Raw genomic sequence first — 21,421 nt, 5'->3', positions numbered from 1 at the left:
ACACCCCAGTGACAGGAACAGTACCCCTAACACAGCACAGGTACACCCCAGTGACAGGAACAGTACCCCTAACACAGCACAGGTACACCCCAGTGACAGGAACAGTACCCCTAACACAGCACAGGTACACCCCAGTGACAGGAACAGCACCCCTAACACAGCACAGGTACACCCCAGTGACAGGAACAGCACCCCTAACACAGCACAGGTACACCCCAGTGACAGGAACAGCACCCCTAACACAGCACAGGTACACCCCAGTGACAGGAACAGCACCCTAACACAGCACAGGTACACCCCAGTGACAGGAACAGCACCCCTAACACAGCACAGGTACAACCCAGTGACAGGAACAGCAACCCTAACACAGCACATGTACACCCCAGTGACAGGAACAGCACCCCTAACACAGCACAGGTACACCCCAGTGACAGGAACAGCACCCCTAACACAGCACAGGTACACCCCAGTGACAGGAACAGCACCCCTAACACAGCACAGGTGCACCCCAGTGACAGGAACAGCACCCCTAACACAGCACAGGTACACCCCAGTGACAGGAACAGCACCACTAACACAGCACAGGTGCACCCCAGTGACAGGAACAGCACCCCTAACACAGCACAGGTACACCCCAGTGACAGGAACAGCACCCCTAACACAGCACAGGTACACCCCAGTGACAGGAACAGCACCCCTAACACAGCACAGGTGCACCCCAGTGACAGGAACAGCACCCCTAACACAGCACAGGTGCACCCCAGTGACAGGAACAGCACCCCTAACACAGCACAGGTACACCCCAGTGACAGGAACAGCACCCCTAACACAGCACAGGTACACCCCAGTGACAGGAACAGTACCCCTAACACAGCACAGGTGCACCCCAGTGACAGGAACAGCACCCCTAACACAGCACAGGTACACCTCAGTGACAGGAACAGCACCCCTAACACAGCACAGGTGCACCCCAGTGACAGGAACAGCACCCCTAACACAGAACAGGTACACCCCAGTGACAGGAACAGCACCCCTAACACAGCACAGGTACATCCCAGTGACAGGAACAGCACCCCTAACACAGCACAGGTACACCCCAGTGACAGGAACAGCACCCCTAACACAGCACAGGTACACCCCAGTGACAGGAACAGCACCCCTAACACAGCACAGGTACACCCCAGTGACAGGAACAGCACCCCTAACACAGCACAGGTACACCCCAGTGACAGGAACAGCACCCCTAACACAGCACAGGTTCACCCCAGTGACAGGAACAGCACCCCTAACACAGCACAGATACACCCCAGTGACAGGAACAGCACCCCTAACACAGCACAGGTACACCCCAGTGACAGGAACAGCACCCCTAACACAGCACAGGTACACCCCAGTGACAGGAACAGCACCCCTAACACAGCACAGGTACACCCCAGTGACAGGAACAGCACCCCTAACACAGCACTGGTACATCCCAGTGACAGGAACAGTACCCCTAACACAGCACAGGTACACCCCAGTGACAGGAACAGCACCCCTAACACAGCACAGGTGCACCCCAGTGACAGGAACAGCACCCCTAACACAGCACAGGTACACCCCAGTGACAGGAACAGCACCCCTAACACAGCACAGGTACACCCCAGTGACAGGAACAGCACCCCTAACACAGCACAGGTACACCCCAGTGACAGGAACAGCACCCCTAACACAGCACAGGTACACCCCAGTGACAGGAACAGCACCCTAACACAGCACAGATACACCCCAGTGACAGGAACAGCACCCCTAACACAGCACAGGTACACCCCAGTGACAGGAACAGCACCCTAACACAGCACAGGTACACCCCAGTGACAGGAACAGCACCCTAACACAGCACAGGTACACCCCAGTGACAGGAACAACACCCCTAACACAGCACAGGTACACCCCAGTGACAGCCAGGACAGCACCCCTAACACAGCACAGGTACACCCCAGTGACAGGAACAGCACCCCTAACACAGCACAGGTACACCCCAGTGACAGGAACAGCACCCCTAACACAGCACAGGTACACCCCAGTGACAGGAACAGCACCCCTAACACAGCACAGGTACACCCCAGTGACAGGAACAGCACCCCTAACACAGCACAGATACACCCCAGTGACAGGAACAGCACCCCTAACACAGCACAGGTACACCCCAGTGACAGGAACAGCACCGCTAATACAGCACAGGTACACCCCAGTGACAGGAACAGCACCCCTAACACAGCACAGTTACACCCCAGTGACAGGAACAGCACCCCTAACACAGCACAGGTACACCCCAGTGACAGGAACAGCACCCCTAACACAGCACAGGTACACCCCAGTGACAGGAACAGCACCCCAAACACAGCACAGGTACACCCCAGTGACAGGAACAGCACCTCTAACACAGCACAGGTACACCCCAGTGACAGGAACAGCATCCCTAACACAGCACAGGTACACCCCAGTGACAGGAACACCACCACTAACACAGCACAGGTACACCCCAGTGACAGGAACAGCACCCCTAACACAGCACAGGTACACCCCAGTGACAGGAACAGCACCCCTAACACAGCACAGGTACACCCCAGTGACAGGAACAGCACCCCTAACACAGCACAGGTACACCCCAGTGACAGGAACAGCACCCCTAACACAGCACAGGTACACCCCAGTGACAGGAACAGCACCCCTAACACAGCACAGGTACACCCCAGTGACAGGAACAGCACCCCTAACACAGCACAGGTACACCCCAGTGACAGGAACAGCACCCCTAACACAGCACAGGTACACCCCAGTGACAGGAACAGCACCCCTAACACAGCACAGGTACACCCCAGTGACAGCCAGGATAGCACCCCTAACACAGCACAGGTACACCCCAGTGACAGGAACAGCAACCCTAACACAGCACAGATACACCCTAGTGACAGGAACAGCACCCCTAACACAGCACAGGTATACCCCAGTGACAGGAACAGCACCCCTAACACAGCACAGGTATACCCCAGTGACAGGAACAGCACCCCTAACACAGCACAGGTACACCCTAGTGACAGGAACAGCACCCCTAACACAGCACAGGTATACCCCAGTGACAGGAACAGCACCCCTAACACAGCACAGGTATACCCCAGTGACAGGAACAGCACCCCTAACACAGCACAGGTACACCCCAGTGACAGCCGGGACAGCACCCCTAACACAGCACAGGTACACCCCAGTGACAGCCGGGACAGCACCCTAACACAGCACAGGTACACCCCAGTGACAGGAACAGCACCCCTAACACAGCACAGGTACACCCCAGAGACAGGAACAGCACCCCTAACACAGCACAGGTACATCCCAGTGACAGGAACAGCACCCCTAACACCGCACAGGTACACCCCAGTGACAGGAACAGCATCCCTAACACAGCACAGGTACACCCCAGTGACAGCCGGGACAGCACCCCTAACACAGCACAGGTACACCCCAGTGACAGGAACAGCATCCCTAACACAGCACAGGTACACCCCAGTGACAGGAACAGCACCCCTAACACAGCACAGATACACCCCAGTGACAGGAACAGCAACCCTAACACAGCACAGGTACACCCCAGTGACAGGAACAGCACCCCTAACACAGCACAGGTACACCCCAGTGACAGGAACAGCACCACTAACACAGCACAGGTACAACCCAGTGACAGGAACAGCACCCCTAACACAGCACAGGTACACCCCAGTGACAGGAACAGCACCCCTAACACAGCACAGGTACACCCCAGTGACAGGAACAGCACCCCTAACACAGCACAGGAACAGCACCCCTAACACAGCACAGGTACACCCCAGTGACAGGAACAGCACCCCTAACACAGCACAGATACACCCCAGTGACAGGAACAGCACCCCTAACACAGCACAGGTACACCCCAGTGACAGGAACAGCATCCCTAACACAGCACAGGTACACCCCAGTGACAGGAACAGCACCCCTAACACAGCACAGGTACACCCTAGTGACAGCCGGGACACCACCCCTAACACAGCACAGGTACACCCCAGTGACAGGAACAGCATCCCTAACACAGCACATGTACACCCCAGTGACAGGAACAGCATCCCTAACACAGCACAGGTACACCCCAGTGACAGGAACAGCACCCCTAACACAGCACAGATACACCCCAGTGACAGGAACAGCACCCCTAACACAGCACATGTACACCCCAGTGACAGGAACAGCACCCCTAACACAGCACAGATACACCCCAGTGACAGGAACAGCGCCCCTAACACAGCACAGGTACACCCCAGTGACAGGAACAGCACCCCTAACACAGCACAGGTACACCCCAGTGACAGGAACAGTACCCCTAACACAGCACAGGTACACCCCAGTGACAGCCGGGACACCACCCCTAACACAGCACAGGTACACCTCAGTGACAGGAACAGCACCCCTAACACAGCACAGGTACACCCCAGTGACAGGAACAGCATCCCTAACACAGCACAGGTACACCCCAGTGACAGGAACAGCACCCCTAACACAGCACAGGTACACCCCAGTGACAGGAACAGCATCCCTAACACAGCACAGGTACACCCCAGTGACAGGAACAGCACCCCTAACACAGCACAGGTACACCCCAGTGACAGGAACAGCACCACTAACACAGCACAGGTACACCCCAGTGACAGGAACAGCACCCCTAACACAGCACAGGTGCACCCCAGTGACAGGAACAGCACCCCTAACACAGCACAGGTACACCCCAGTGACAGGAACAGCACCCCTAACACAGCACAGGTACACCCCAGTGACAGGAACAGCACCCCTAACACAGCACAGGTACACCCCAGTGACAGGAACAGCACCACTAACACAGCACAGGTACACCCCAGTGACAGGAACAGCACCCCTAACACCGCACAGGTACACCCCAGTGACAGGAACAGCACCCCTAACACAGCACAGGTACACCCCAGTGACAGGAACAGCACCCCTAACACCGCACAGGTACACCCCAGTGACAGGAACAGCACCCCTAACACAGCACAGGTACACCCCAGTGACAGGAACAGCACCCCTAACACAGCACAGGTACACCCCAGTGACAGGAACAGCACCACTAACACAGCACAGGTACACCCCAGTGACAGGAACAGCACCCCTAACACCGCACAGGTACACCCCAGTGACAGGAACAGCACCCCTAACACAGCACAGGTACACCCCAGTGACAGGAACAGCACCCCTAACACAGCACAGGTACACCCCAGTGACAGGAACAGCACCACTAACACAGCACAGGTGCACCCCAGTGACAGGAACAGCACCCCTAACACAGCACAGGTACACCCCAGTGACAGGAACAGCACCTCTAACACAGCACATGTACACCCCAGTGACAGGAACAGCACCCCTAACACAGCACAGGTACACCCCAGTGACAGGAACAGCACCACTAACACAGCACAGGTACACCCCAGTGACAGGAACAGCACCCCTAACACCGCACAGGTACACCCCAGTGACAGGAACAGCACCCCTAACACAGCACAGGTACACCCCAGTGACAGGAACAGCACCCCTAACACAGCACAGGTACACCCCAGTGACAGGAACAGCACCACTAACACAGCACAGGTACACCCCAGTGACAGGAACAGTACCCCTAACACAGCACTGGTACACCCCAGTGACAGCCAGGACAGCACCCCTAACACAGCACAGGTACACCCCAGTGACAGGAACAGCACCCCTAACACAGCACAGGTACACCCCAGTGACAGGAACAGCACCCCTAACACAGCACAGGTACACCCCAGTGACAGGAACAGCACCCCTAACACAGCACAGGTACACCCCAGTGACAGGAACAGCACCCCTAACACAGCACAGGTACACCCCAGTGACAGGAACAGCACCCCTAACACAGCACAGGTACACCCCAGTGACAGGAACAGCACCCCTAACACAGCACAGGTACACCCCAGTGACAGGAACAGCACCCCTAACACAGCACAGGTACACCCCAGTTACAGGTACAGCACCCCTAACACAGCACAGGTACACCCCAGTGACAGGAACAGCATCCCTAACACAGCACAGGTACACCCCAGTGACAGGAACAGCACCCCTAACACAGCACAGGTACACCCCAGTGACAGGAACACCACCACTAACACAGCACAGGTACACCCCAGTGACAGGAACACCACCACTAACACAGCACAGGTACACCCCAGTGACAGGAACACCACCCCTAACACAGCACAGGTACACCCCAGTGACAGGAACAGCACCCCTAACACAGCACAGGTACACCCCAGTGACAGGAACAGCACCCCTAACACAGCACAGGTACACCCCAGTGACAGGAACACCACCACTAACACAGCACAGGTACACCCCAGTGACAGGAACAGCACCCCTAACACAGCACAGGTACACCCCAGTGACAGGAACACCACCACTAACACAGCACAGGTACACCCCAGTGACAGGAACAGCACCCCTAACACAGCACAGGTACACCCCAGTGACAGGAACAGCACCCCTAACACAGCACAGGTACATCCCAGTGACAGGAACAGCACCCCTAACACAGCACAGGTACACCCCAGTGACAGGAACAGCACCCCTAACACAGCACAGGTACACCCCAGTGACAGGAACAGCACCCCTAACACAGCACAGGTACACCCCAGTGACAGGAACAGCACCCCTAACACAGCACAGGTACACCCCAGTGACAGGAACAGCACCCCTAACACAGCACAGGTACACCCCAGTGACAGGAACAGCACCCCTAACACAGCACAGGAACACCCCAGTGACAGGAACAGCACCCCTAACACAGCACAGGTACACCCCAGTGACAGGAACAGCACCCCTAACACAGCACAGGTACACCCCAGTGACAGGAACACCACCACTAACACAGCACAGGTACACCCCAGTGACAGGAACACCACCACTAACACAGCACAGGTACACCCCAGTGACAGGAACAGCACCCCTAACACAGCACAGGTACACCCCAGTGACAGGAACAGCACCCCTAACACAGCACAGGTACACCCCAGTGACAGGAACAGCACCCCTAACACAGCACAGGTACACCCCAGTGACAGGAACAGCACCCCTAACACAGCACAGGTACACCCCAGTGACAGGAACAGCATCCCTAACACAGCACAGGTACACCCCAGTGACAGGAACACCACCACTAACACAGCACAGGTACACCCCAGTGACAGGAACAGCACCCCTAACACAGCACAGGTACACCCCAGTGACAGGAACACCACCACTAACACAGCACAGGTACACCCCAGTGACAGGAACAGCACCCCTAACACAGCACAGGTACACCCCAGTGACAGGAACAGCACCCCTAACACAGCACAGGTACACCCCAGTGACAGGAACAGCACCCCTAACACAGCACAGGTACACCCCAGTGACAGGAACACCACCACTAACACAGCACAGGTACACCCCAGTGACAGGAACAGCACCCCTAACACAGCACAGGTACACCCCAGTGACAGGAACAGCACCCCTAACACAGCACAGGTACACCCCAGTGACAGGAACAGCATCCCTAACACAGCACAGGTACACCCCAGTGACAGGAACACCACCACTAACACAGCACAGGTACACCCCAGTGACAGGAACAGCACCCCTAACACAGCACAGGTACACCCCAGTGACAGGAACACCACCACTAACACAGCACAGGTACACCCCAGTGACAGGAACAGCACCCCTAACACAGCACAGGTACACCCCAGTGACAGGAACAGCACCCCTAACACAGCACAGGTACACCCCAGTGACAGGAACAGCACCCCTAACACAGCACAGGTACACCCCAGTGACAGGAACACCACCACTAACACAGCACAGGTACACCCCAGTGACAGGAACAGCACCCCTAACACAGCATAGGTACACCCCATTGACAGGAACAGCACCCCTAACACAGCATAGGTACACCCCAGTGACAGGAACAGCACCCCTAACACAGCACAGGTACACCCCAGTGACAGGAACAGCACCCCTAACACAGCACAGGTACACCCCAGTGACAGGAACAGCACCCCTAACACAGCACAGGTACACCCCAGTGACAGGAACAGCACCCCTAACACAGCACAGGTACACCCCAGTGACAGGAACAGCACCCCTAACACAGCACAGGTACACCCCAGTGACAGGAACAGCACCCTTAACACAGCACAGGTACACCCCAGTGACAGGAACAGCACCACTAACACAGCACAGGTACACCCCAGTGACAGCCGGGACAGCACCCCTAACACAGCACAGGAACACCCCAGTGACAGGAACAGCACCCCTAACACAGCACAGGTACACCCCAGTGACAGGAACAGCACCCCTAACACAGCACAGGTACACCCCAGTGACAGGAACACCACCACTAACACAGCACAGGTACACCCCAGTGACAGGAACAGCACCCCTAACACAGCACAGGTACACCCCAGTGACAGGAACAGCACCCTTAACACAGCACAGATACACCCCAGTGACAGGAACAGCACCCCAAACACAGCACAGGTACACCCCAGTGACAGGAACAGCACCCCTAACACAGCACAGGTACACCCCAGTGACAGGAACAGCACCCCTAACACAGCACAGGTACACCCCAGTGACAGGAACAGCACCCCTAACACAGCACAGGTACACCCCAGTGACAGGAACAGCACCCCTAACACAGCACAGGTACACCCCAGTGACAGGAACACCACCACTAACACAGCACAGGTACACCCCAGTGACAGGAACAGCACCCCTAACACAGCACAGGTACACCCCAGTGACAGGAACAGCACCCCTAACACAGCACAGGTACACCCCAGTGACAGGAACAGCACCCTTAACACAGCACAGATACACCCCAGTGACAGGAACAGCACCCCCTAACACAGCACAGGTACACCCCAGTGACAGGAACAGCACCCCTAACACAGCACAGGTACACCCCAGTGACAGGAACAGCACCCCTAACACAGCACAGGTACACCCCAGTGACAGGAACACCACCACTAACACAGCACAGGTACACCCCAGTGACAGGAACAGCACCCCTAACACAGCACAGGTACACCCCAGTGACAGGAACAGCACCCCTAACACAGCACAGGTACACCCCAGTGACAGGAACAGCACCCCTAACACAGCACAGGTACACCCCAGTGACAGGAACACCACCACTAACACAGCACAGGTACACCCCAGTGACAGGAACAGCACCCCTAACACAGCATAGGTACACCCCATTGACAGGAACAGCACCCCTAACACAGCATAGGTACACCCCAGTGACAGGAACAGCACCCCTAACACAGCACAGGTACACCCCAGTGACAGGAACAGCACCCCTAACACAGCACAGGTACACCCCAGTGACAGGAACAGCACCCCTAACACAGCACAGGTACACCCCAGTGACAGGAACAGCACCCCTAACACAGCACAGGTACACCCCAGTGACAGGAACAGCACCCCTAACACAGCACAGGTACACCCCAGTGACAGGAACAGCACCCTTAACACAGCACAGGTACACCCCAGTGACAGGAACAGCACCACTAACACAGCACAGGTACACCCCAGTGACAGCCGGGACAGCACCCCTAACACAGCACAGGAACACCCCAGTGACAGGAACAGCACCCCTAACACAGCACAGGTACACCCCAGTGACAGGAACAGCACCCCTAACACAGCACAGGTACACCCCAGTGACAGGAACACCACCACTAACACAGCACAGGTACACCCCAGTGACAGGAACAGCACCCCTAACACAGCACAGGTACACCCCAGTGACAGGAACAGCACCCTTAACACAGCACAGATACACCCCAGTGACAGGAACAGCACCCCAAACACAGCACAGGTACACCCCAGTGACAGGAACAGCACCCCTAACACAGCACAGGTACACCCCAGTGACAGGAACAGCACCCCTAACACAGCACAGGTACACCCCAGTGACAGGAACAGCACCCCTAACACAGCACAGGTACACCCCAGTGACAGGAACAGCACCCCTAACACAGCACAGGTACACCCCAGTGACAGGAACACCACCACTAACACAGCACAGGTACACCCCAGTGACAGGAACAGCACCCCTAACACAGCACAGGTACACCCCAGTGACAGGAACAGCACCCCTAACACAGCACAGGTACACCCCAGTGACAGGAACAGCACCCCTAACACAGCACAGGTACACCCCAGTGACAGGAACAGCACCCTTAACACAGCACAGGTACACCCCAGTGACAGGAACAGCACCACTAACACAGCACAGGTACACCCCAGTGACAGCCGGGACAGCACCCCTAACACAGCACAGGAACACCCCAGTGACAGGAACAGCACCCCTAACACAGCACAGGTACACCCCAGTGACAGGAACAGCACCCCTAACACAGCACAGGTACACCCCAGTGACAGGAACACCACCACTAACACAGCACAGGTACACCCCAGTGACAGGAACAGCACCCCTAACACAGCACAGGTACACCCCAGTGACAGGAACAGCACCCTTAACACAGCACAGATACACCCCAGTGACAGGAACAGCACCCCAAACACAGCACAGGTACACCCCAGTGACAGGAACAGCACCCCTAACACAGCACAGGTACACCCCAGTGACAGGAACAGCACCCCTAACACAGCACAGGTACACCCCAGTGACAGGAACAGCACCCCTAACACAGCACAGGTACACCCCAGTGACAGGAACAGCACCCCTAACACAGCACAGGTACACCCCAGTGACAGGAACACCACCACTAACACAGCACAGGTACACCCCAGTGACAGGAACAGCACCCCTAACACAGCACAGGTACACCCCAGTGACAGGAACAGCACCCCTAACACAGCACAGGTACACCCCAGTGACAGGAACAGCACCCTTAACACAGCACAGATACACCCCAGTGACAGGAACAGCACCCCCTAACACAGCACAGGTACACCCCAGTGACAGGAACAGCACCACTAACACAGCACAGGTACACCCCAGTGACAGGAACAGCACCCCTAACACAGCACAGGTACACCCCAGTGACAGGAACAGCACCCCTAACACAGCACAGGTACACCCCAGTGACAGGAACAGCACCCCTAACACAGCACAGGTACACCCCAGTGACAGGAACAGCATCCCTAACACAGCACAGGTACACCCCAGTGACAGGAACACCACCACTAACACAGGACAGGTACACCCCAGTGACAGGAACAGCACCCCTAACACAGCACAGGTACACCCCAGTGACAGGAACAGCACCCCTAACACAGCACAGGTACACCCCAGTGACAGGAACAGCACCCCTAACACAGCACAGGTACACCCCAGTGACAGGAACAGCACCCCTAACACAGCACAGGTACACCTCAGTGACAGGAACAGCACCCCTAACACAGCACAGGTACATCCCAGTGACAGGAACAGCACCCCTAACACAGCACAGGTACACCCCAGTGACAGGAACAGCAACCCTAACACAGCACAGGTACACCCCAGTGACAGGAACACCACCACTAACACAGCACAGGTACACCCCAGTGACAGGAACAGCACCCCTAACACAGCACAGGTACACCCCAGTGACAGGAACAGCACCCCTAACACAGCACAGGTACACCCCAGTGACAGGAACAGCACCCCTAACACAGCACAGGTACACCCAGTGACAGGAACAGCACCCCTAACACAGCACAGATACACCCCAGTGACAGGAACAGCACCCCTAACACAGCACAGGTACACCCCAGTGACAGGAACAGCACCCCTAACACAGCACAGGTACACCCCAGTGACAGGAACAGCACCCTAACACAGCACAGGTACGCCCCAGTGACAGGAACAGCACCCTAACACAGCACAGGTACACCCCAGTGACAGGAACAGCACCCCTAACACAGCACAGGTACACCCCAGTGACAGGAACAGCACCCCTAACACAGCACAGGTACACCCCAGTGACAGGAACAGCACCCTAACACAGCACAGGTACACCCCAGTGACAGGAACAGCACCCCTAACACAGCACAGGTACACCCCAGTGACAGGAACAGCACCCCTAACACAGCACAGGTACACCCCAGTGACAGGAACAGCACCCCTAACACAGCACAGGTACACCCCAGTGACAGGAACAGCATCCCTAACACAGCACAGGTACACCCCAGTGACAGGAACAGCACCCCTAACACAGCACAGGTACACCCCAGTGACAGGAACAGCACCCCTAACACAGCACAGGTACACCCCAGTGACAGGAACAGCACCCCTAACACAGCACAGATACACCCCAGTGACAGGAACAGCACCCCTAACACAGCACAGGTACACCCCAGTGACAGCCGGGACAGCACCCCTAACACAGCACAGGTACACCCCAGTGACAGGAACAGCACCCCTAACACAGCACAGGAACACCCCAGTGACAGGAACAGCACCCCTAACACAGCACAGGTACACCCCAGTGACAGGAACAGCACCCCTAACACAGCACAGGTACACCCCAGTGACAGGAACAGCACCCCTAACACAGCACAGGTACACCCCAGTGACAGGAACAGCACCTCTAACACAGCACAGGTACACCCCAGTGACAGGAACAGCACCTCTAACACAGCACAGGTACACCCCAGTGACAGGAACAGCACCCCTAACACAGCACAGGTATACCCCAGTGACAGGAACAGCACCCCTAACACAGCACAGGTACACCCCAGTGACAGGAACAGCACCCCTAACACAGCACAGGTACACCCCAGTGACAGGAACAGCACCTCTAACACAGCACAGGTACACCCCAGTGACAGGAACAGCACCTCTAACACAGCACAGGTACACCCCAGTGACAGGAACAGCACCCCTAACACAGCACAGGTACACCCCAGTGACAGGAACAGCACCCCTAACACAGCACAGGAACACCCCAGTGACAGGAACAGCACCGCTAACACAGCACAGGTACACCTCAGTGACAGAAACAGCACCCCTAACACAGCACAGGTACATCCCAGTGACAGGAACAGCACCCCTAACACAGCACATGTACACCCCAGTGACAGGAACAGCACCCCTAACACAGCACAGGTACACCCCAGTGACAGGAGCAGCACCCCTAACACAGCACAGGTACACCCCAGTGACAGGAACAGCACCCCTAACACAGCACAGGTACACCCCAGTGACAGGAACAGCACCCCTAACACAGCACAGGTACACCCCAGTGACAGGAACAGCACCCCTAACACAGCACAGGTACACCCCAGTGACAGGAACAGCACCCCTAACACAGCACAGGTACACCCCAGTGACAGGAACAGCACCCCTAACACAGCACAGGTACACCCCAGTGACAGGAACAGTACCCCTAACACAGCACAGGTACACCCCAGTGACAGGAACAGCACCCCTAACACAGCACAGGTACACCCCAGTGACAGGAACAGCACCCCTAACACAGCACAGGTACACCCCAGTGACAGGAACAGCACCCCTAACACAGCACAGGTACACCCCAGTGACAGGAACAGCACCCCTAACACAGCACAGGTACACCCCAGTGACAGGAACAGCACCCCTAACACAGCACAGGTACACCCCAGTGACAGGAACAGCACCCCTAACACAGCACAGGTGCACCCCAGTGACAGGAACAGCACCCCTAACACAGCACAGGTACACCCCAGTGACAGGAACAGCACCCCTAACACAGCACAGGTACACCCCAGTGACAGGAACACCACCACTAACACAGCACAGGTACACCCCAGTGACAGGAACAGCACCCCTAACACAGCACAGATACACCCCAGTGACAGGAACAGCACCCCTAACACAGCACAGGTACACCCCAGTGACAGCCGGGACAGCACCCCTAACACAGCACAGGTACACCCCAGTGACAGGAACAGCACCCCTAACACAGCACAGGTACACCCCAGTGACAGGAACAGCACCCCTAACACAGCACAGGTACACCCCAGTGACAGGAACAGCACCGCTAACACAGCACAGGTACACCTCAGTGACAGAAACAGCACCCCTAACACAGCACAGGTACACCCCAGTGACAGGAACAGCACCCCTAACACAGCACAGGTACACCCCAGTGACAGGAACAGCACCCCTAACACAGCACAGGTACACCCCAGTGACAGGAACAGCACCCCTAACACAGCACAGGTACACCCCAGTGACAGGAACAGCACCCCTAACACAGCACAGGTACACCCCAGTGACAGGAACAGCACCCCTAACACAGCACAGGTACACCCCAGTGACAGGAACAGCACCCCTAACACAGCACAGATACACCCCAGTGACAGGAACAGCACCTCTAACACAGCACAGGTACACCCCAGTGACAGGAACAGCACCCCTAACACAGCACAGGTACACCCCAGTGACAGGAACAGCACCCCTAACACAGCACAGGTACACCCCAGTGACAGGAACAGCACCCCTAACACAGCACAGGTACACCCCAGTGACAGGAACAGCACCCCTAACACAGCACAGGTACACCCCAGTGACAGGAACAGCACCCCTAACACAGCACAGGTACACCCCAGTGACAGGAACAGCACCTCTAACACAGCACAGGTACACCCCAGTGACAGGAACAGCACCCCTAACACAGCACAGGTACACCCCAGTGACAGGAACAGCACCCCTAACACAGCACAGGTACACCCCAGTGACAGGAACAGCACCCCTAACACAGCACAGGTACACCCCAGTGACAGGAACAGCACCCCTAACACAGCACAGGTACACCCCAGTGACAGGAACAGCACCCCTAACACAGCACAGGTACACCCCAGTGACAGGAACAGCACCCCTAACACAGCACAGGTGCACCCCAGTGACAGGAACAGCACCCCTAACACAGCACAGGTACACCCCAGTGACAGGAACAGCACCCCTAACACAGCACAGGTACACCCCAGTGACAGGAACAGCACCCCTAACACAGCACAGGTACACCCCAGTGACAGGAACAGCATCCCTAACACAGCACAGGTACACCCCAGTGACAGGAACAGCACCCCTAACACAGCACAGGTACACCCCAGTGACAGGAACAGCACCCCTAACACAGCACAGGTACACCCCAGTGACAGGAACAGCACCCCTAACACAGCACAGATACACCCCAGTGACAGGAACAGCACCCCTAACACAGCACAGGTACACCCCAGTGACAGCCGGGACAGCACCCCTAACACAGCACAGGTACACCCCAGTGACAGGAACAGCACCCCTAACACAGCACAGGAACACCCCAGTGACAGGAACAGCACCCCTAACACAGCACAGGTACACCCCAGTGACAGGAACAGCACCCCTAACACAGCACAGGTACACCCCAGTGACAGGAACAGCACCCCTAACACAGCACAGGTACACCCCAGTGACAGGAACAGCACCTCTAACACAGCACAGGTACACCCCAGTGACAGGAACAGCACCTCTAACACAGCACAGGTACACCCCAGTGACAGGAACAGCACCCCTAACACAGCACAGGTATACCCCAGTGACAGGAACAGCACCCCTAACACAGCACAGGTACACCCCAGTGACAGGAACAGCACCCCTAACACAGCACAGGTACACCCCAGTGACAGGAACAGCACCTCTAACACAGCACAGGTACACCCCAGTGACAGGAACAGCACCTCTAACACAGCACAGGTACACCCCAGTGACAGGAACAGCACCCCTAACACAGCACAGGTACACCCCAGTGACAGGAACAGCACCCCTAACACAGCACAGGAACACCCCAGTGACAGGAACAGCACCGCTAACACAGCACAGGTACACCTCAGTGACAGAAACAGCACCCCTAACACAGCACAGGTACATCCCAGTGACAGGAACAGCACCCCTAACACAGCACATGTACACCCCAGTGACAGGAACAGCACCCCTAACACAGCACAGGTACACCCCAGTGACAGGAGCAGCACCCCTAACACAGCACAGGTACACCCCAGTGACAGGAACAGCACCCCTAACACAGCACAGGTACACCCCAGTGACAGGAACAGCACCCCTAACACAGCACAGGTACACCCCAGTGACAGGAACAGCACCCCTAACACAGCACAGGTACACCCCAGTGACAGGAACAGCACCCCTAACACAGCACAGGTACACCCCAGTGACAGGAACAGCACCCCTAACACAGCACAGGTACACCCCAGTGACAGGAACAGTACCCCTAACACAGCACAGGTACACCCCAGTGACAGGAACAGCACCCCTAACACAGCACAGGTACACCCCAGTGACAGGAACAGCACCCCTAACACAGCACAGGTACACCCCAGTGACAGGAACAGCACCCCTAACACAGCACAGGTACACCCCAGTGACAGGAACAGCACCCCTAACACAGCACAGGTACACCCCAGTGACAGGAACAGCACCCCTAACACAGCACAGGTACACCCCAGTGACAGGAACAGCACCCCTAACACAGCACAGGTGCACCCCAGTGACAGGAACAGCACCCCTAACACAGCACAGGTACACCCCAGTGACAGGAACAGCACCCCTAACACAGCACAGGTACACCCCAGTGACAGGAACACCACCACTAACACAGCACAGGTACACCCCAGTGACAGGAACAGCACCCCTAACACAGCACAGATACACCCCAGTGACAGGAACAGCACCCCTAACACAGCACAGGTACACCCCAGTGACAGCCGGGACAGCACCCCTAACACAGCACAGGTACACCCCAGTGACAGGAACAGCACCCCTAACACAGCACAGGTACACCCCAGTGACAGGAACAGCACCCCTAACACAGCACAGGTACACCCCAGTGACAGGAACAGCACCGCTAACACAGCACAGGTACACCTCAGTGACAGAAACAGCACCCCTAACACAGCACAGGTACACCCCAGTGACAGGAACAGCACCCCTAACACAGCACAGGTACACCCCAGTGACAGGAACAGCACCCCTAACACAGCACAGGTACACCCCAGTGACAGGAAAAGCACCCCTAACACAGCACAGGTACACCCCAGTGACAGGAACAGCACCCCTAACACAGCACAGGTACACCCCAGTGACAGGAACAGCACCCCTAACACAGCACAGGTACACCCCAGTGACAGGAACAGCACCCCTAACACAGCACAGATACACCCCAGTGACAGGAACAGCACCTCTAACACAGCACAGGTACACCCCAGTGACAGGAACAGCACCCCTAACACAGCACAGGTACACCCCAGTGACAGGAACAGCACCCCTAACACAGCACAGGTACACCCCAGTGACAGGAACAGCACCCCTAACACAGCACAGGTACACCCCAGTGACAGGAACAGCACCCCTAACACAGCACAGGTACACCCCAGTGACAGGAACAGCACCCCTAACACAGCACAGGTACACCCCAGTGACAGGAACAGCACCCCTAACACAGCACAGGTACACCCCAGTGACAGGAACCAAACCCACTTATCACTAGTTTATGCTTAAAAGATTCGTGTCCACCCTGAAGCTGGATACACCAGGGACGTGCAGTCAGGGGGACGGTGCCTCCTCAGCCTATGACCTCACTGCACGTCACTGGGATACACTCTGCATTCCCCTCCGAATACTGCACACAGCGCCCAGGGCAATGGTTATTCTACCTTCCTCGCCATCTGGAATGCTGCGTCACACTGGTCACAGGGCTGGGCATGTGTTACCGGCCGCAGAATACCGGCGGGGGGGGGGGGGGGATGAAGCCCCTACGCTCGCCACAGGTTCTATTCGCACTCTATGGGCATACTGACTGTTGGCATTGTCAGTGTTCGGGATGCAGGGGAGGTTTCCAGTCACATAACTACGTCCCATGCCACAAATGTATTGTATCTATAGGGCGATATTTACAGAGCTGGGGATTTGTCAGCCTAGTGCGCACGCGTCGTGGTCACATGTGCTGCAATTCACTAGCGCTGATGTTTACAGATAGGATGGAGTTCCGGGAGGTGACGGGGAGCGGCAGCAGAAATGCAGGCGTGTCACAACCATGTTTAGAGCATGTCTCAGCCTGTGACTGCGATTCCACATGCAGAAAACGTGGTGCCAGCGTCTCCTTTCCTGCGCCCATTCTGCGTGACCGTAGGGTTTGTACCTGGTGTCTGGTTTTAGACATTTAGGGCCTAATTCATACCTGATCTCTGCTGTGTCTGCGATCAGATAGTCGCCGCCCAGGGAGAGTGAAAACCCGCCCCGTGCAAGTGTGCGAATGTATGTGTACGCCGTGTGAAATCTTCTCCAGACAGTGGACATCTGCAAATCCGTTCACATCACCCTCACCCTGGAATGATGTTTCCAGTCTACGCCCAGGACTTACTCTGCAGTGTGATAGAATCAGGCTGATCGTGGCTGAGCGGAAGTCACACACCCACCCTGACAACGCTCAGGAACGCCTGCGTTCTCCCCGACACTCCCGGAAAATGGCCAGTTATCACCCACAAACGTCCGCTTCCTGTCAATCACCCTGCGTGCACCTAGCGATCGAGATTTTCGCACCATCCTGTTGCGTGACGATGCATTGCGGTTCAAACGCATACACAGTCATTCAATAATCGTCCGCTGCGCAAATTCATGCAACATCAATCAGGTCTGAGTCGGCCCTGATTCACTAACACTAAATAGATTATTATTATTGCAGCATAAATGGACAATCGCTCCTCACATCCGTCATTCCTGCTGAGAGAACTGGAAATAAGACACGTCTTAGCTGTACCTGCCATCTTCTGAGCACGTCGGCAATCTCAGCTCCTACAACCTGGACGTTGCTTGTGGCCTGTGGGTATATCAGCAAATTCCCGGAGCCGTGATGCCAGTCCACGCCGATACAGTTCACGTCTTCTGCCCATAGAATCTCCTGTAGAAGACATTGGCTCTGAGAAGAATCTAATACTGTACGTACATTGTGCTTTCACGTCCTGAATACATGGTCGCCTCTGCAGCGTTAGCCGGTGCCTGGGGCTGTTTTATTCTCTAGATGTGTGTGGTCTCGGCCTAATGAAGTCATACTCACTACCTGGTGGAGTCTCTGGGCCTGAGCTTGCGTCACGCGTAATCAGACGATACACGTTGTATTCTGAGATATATTGCATCTGTGCGATCGCACCACCTGACTATAACAGAGCGGCTGTTATCACTATTACCACCGCCCGTATCTGCTGTCTCACACATCTCCTCCCAATAGAGTGTAAGCTCTCATGGGCAGGTTCCTCTCTACCCCATGTCTCTGATGGCCTATGATGTTTGTTTCTGTATGGTGATCCATCCCTTACTGGGCGGATGTACTAATGTCGCACATCACCGCCCTGCGCTACCATGCTGATCACATATATACATATGCGATCAGCATTGCGGAGGACAGCTCTTCCGATAAGAGCTGTCCTCCGCATTGCGCAGCGGCTGCCTGACTTCCGGGATTCGGACCTGGGAGTCAGTCTGCGCATGCGCAGGGTGACGGGGGCGGCCACAAGGCATGCTGGGAGGGATCAGATTGAAACCCTCACACAGCGCAGCGGAGAGAAGCCCATAGGCTTCTATGGGGTATTGCCAGCAAAAGCTGGTGAGCCCCTCCGCAGCGCAGACCTGCCGGCCAGGGGTTAGTACATCAGGAAAATGCGGTAAACAGGGAGTTTACCGCATTCCCCGCTTAGTACATCCCGCCCACTATGTGTATTGTATCATGTTTCAGACCCAATAATTGCAATTTCTTTTCACCACTATTGGTGGCACTTAGAAATGAAATACCACCGGGATGTATCAATGTCAGAAGGAGCCTTTTCTGCTATGTTCTGGGAGTGGCGTCCTCACTTCTCTCCTACCCACGAGCAGTCCACCGACCACGCCTCTGTATACATTGCCGGGGAGGGTTATGGAGATCTAGCCAATAGACTACAGTGTCTAAAGAATCTTCACAAGGCGTTAGCTGCAGGGTCAGAGTCCGGAATGCTTTGTATTTCACAGCTTGGTAAATCTCTCTAGAAATCTATGGGGTGCAGCTGCTGTTGGGAATGGAGGGACAGCTACAGACCATACTTGCCTACTTTTGAAAAAGCATTTCAGGGAGATGTGAGGGTAACACCTATCAGCGCGGGCGTATACTGCTACATCGGAGAGGCGTGTCATGAAAATAACTTACATCCAAATGTAAATGACCCCAAAGTTATTAAGATCTACTTGTTGAAGATAAGACTCTTATATTTTGCAGGATGTGTTTGTGTTTTACAAGAGGTTCCATATACTGTAAGTGGCCACAAGAAACCTTATTTACAATGCATGTAGCCATAGGGATCATTGTGTCTTATAACCAATGCAGGGAAATGGCGCTGATGATGCCATTTAAATGTATGTATCTCTGATTTCTTTGTTTTTCAGGGAGATTGAAGGACCGTTCAGGGAGTGAGGGAGATTACTACTATTTCAGGGAGTCTCCTGCAGAATGAGGGAGGGTAGGCAACTATGCTACAGACGTCAGCCCCCCATGGTACTGTACATTGGGGTGATACGTGATAGTTGTGGGTATATGACACAAATATAGGTTCTTATGTACGCCAATTGTTCCCGGGCATTTCTTGTGCTTGTGTGTAGTTTAGGAGAAATTGAATAGCCTGAGAATGGCCAATGTTTTAAAGGGGCAATCATTTAAAAAGCAAAACCAGGTTTTTGTTTCTAAAATGATTGCCCCTTTAAAACACTGTCTACACTCCCAGGGATCTGCTGGTGCTGCAATTCTCAAGCTGTTATATTTACACTTTTACGCTGTTTTTGCCCAATCTGTAATTATATTTTATTTAGTATACTCTGGAATGTTGCCTGCATGGCTCTGTGGGATCTGGTGCCATATAACTAATGATGTAATGACCGGTGTGAGAACACAGGAAACAATGAATATAGAAGAAGAATGAGCAGATATCAGCATTCTGGAATATAGAAAGTTACCCGGCACAAGAGCGGCACCCAGTTATTCTCCGCACTGTCGCCCAGCCCGTGTATTATGAAACATGTCCTTCTAGCCGTCTGGAATAATGAAGCTTTAACGTGTGAAATATTCTTCGCAGAGATTTCCTAGAGAAAGAGGTTTCAGGTTAGCGAGATACAATGACAGGATAGACAGATGGGGGTATATTTACTAAGATTCCTGTTTCTGACAAATTGGTGGGAATTTGAACTCAAATTTTATCGGCCGTATTTTTCTGCAACTTTTTGAAATAATTTTCAGGAATTTACTAAGCTGCCGAGTTTTGGTTTTTCGTATTT

General features: G+C 55.1%; 1 protein-coding gene across 1 annotated transcript in view; it reads right to left on the bottom strand.

The window, feature by feature from the left end:
- Positions 1-21,421, bottom strand: part of LOC134984427 (pancreatic lipase-related protein 2-like) — a gene marked incomplete at its 5' end in the record, with an annotated part of 628,781 nt that overhangs the window by 470,414 nt on the left and 136,946 nt on the right. Inside the window, 2 exons of the mRNA XM_063950007.1 lie at positions 18,885-19,025; positions 21,104-21,229. Of these exons, the coding sequence (XP_063806077.1) occupies positions 18,885-19,025; positions 21,104-21,229 (267 nt within the window). The remainder of the gene's footprint in view (positions 1-18,884; positions 19,026-21,103; positions 21,230-21,421) is intronic.

Source organism: Pseudophryne corroboree (assembly GCF_028390025.1).
Source record: "Pseudophryne corroboree isolate aPseCor3 chromosome 3 unlocalized genomic scaffold, aPseCor3.hap2 SUPER_3_unloc_53, whole genome shotgun sequence".
NCBI lineage: Eukaryota > Metazoa > Chordata > Amphibia > Anura > Myobatrachidae > Pseudophryne > Pseudophryne corroboree.
The sequence above is the reverse complement of the archived record's forward strand: the minus strand, read 5'-3'. Positions and strand labels throughout refer to the sequence as shown.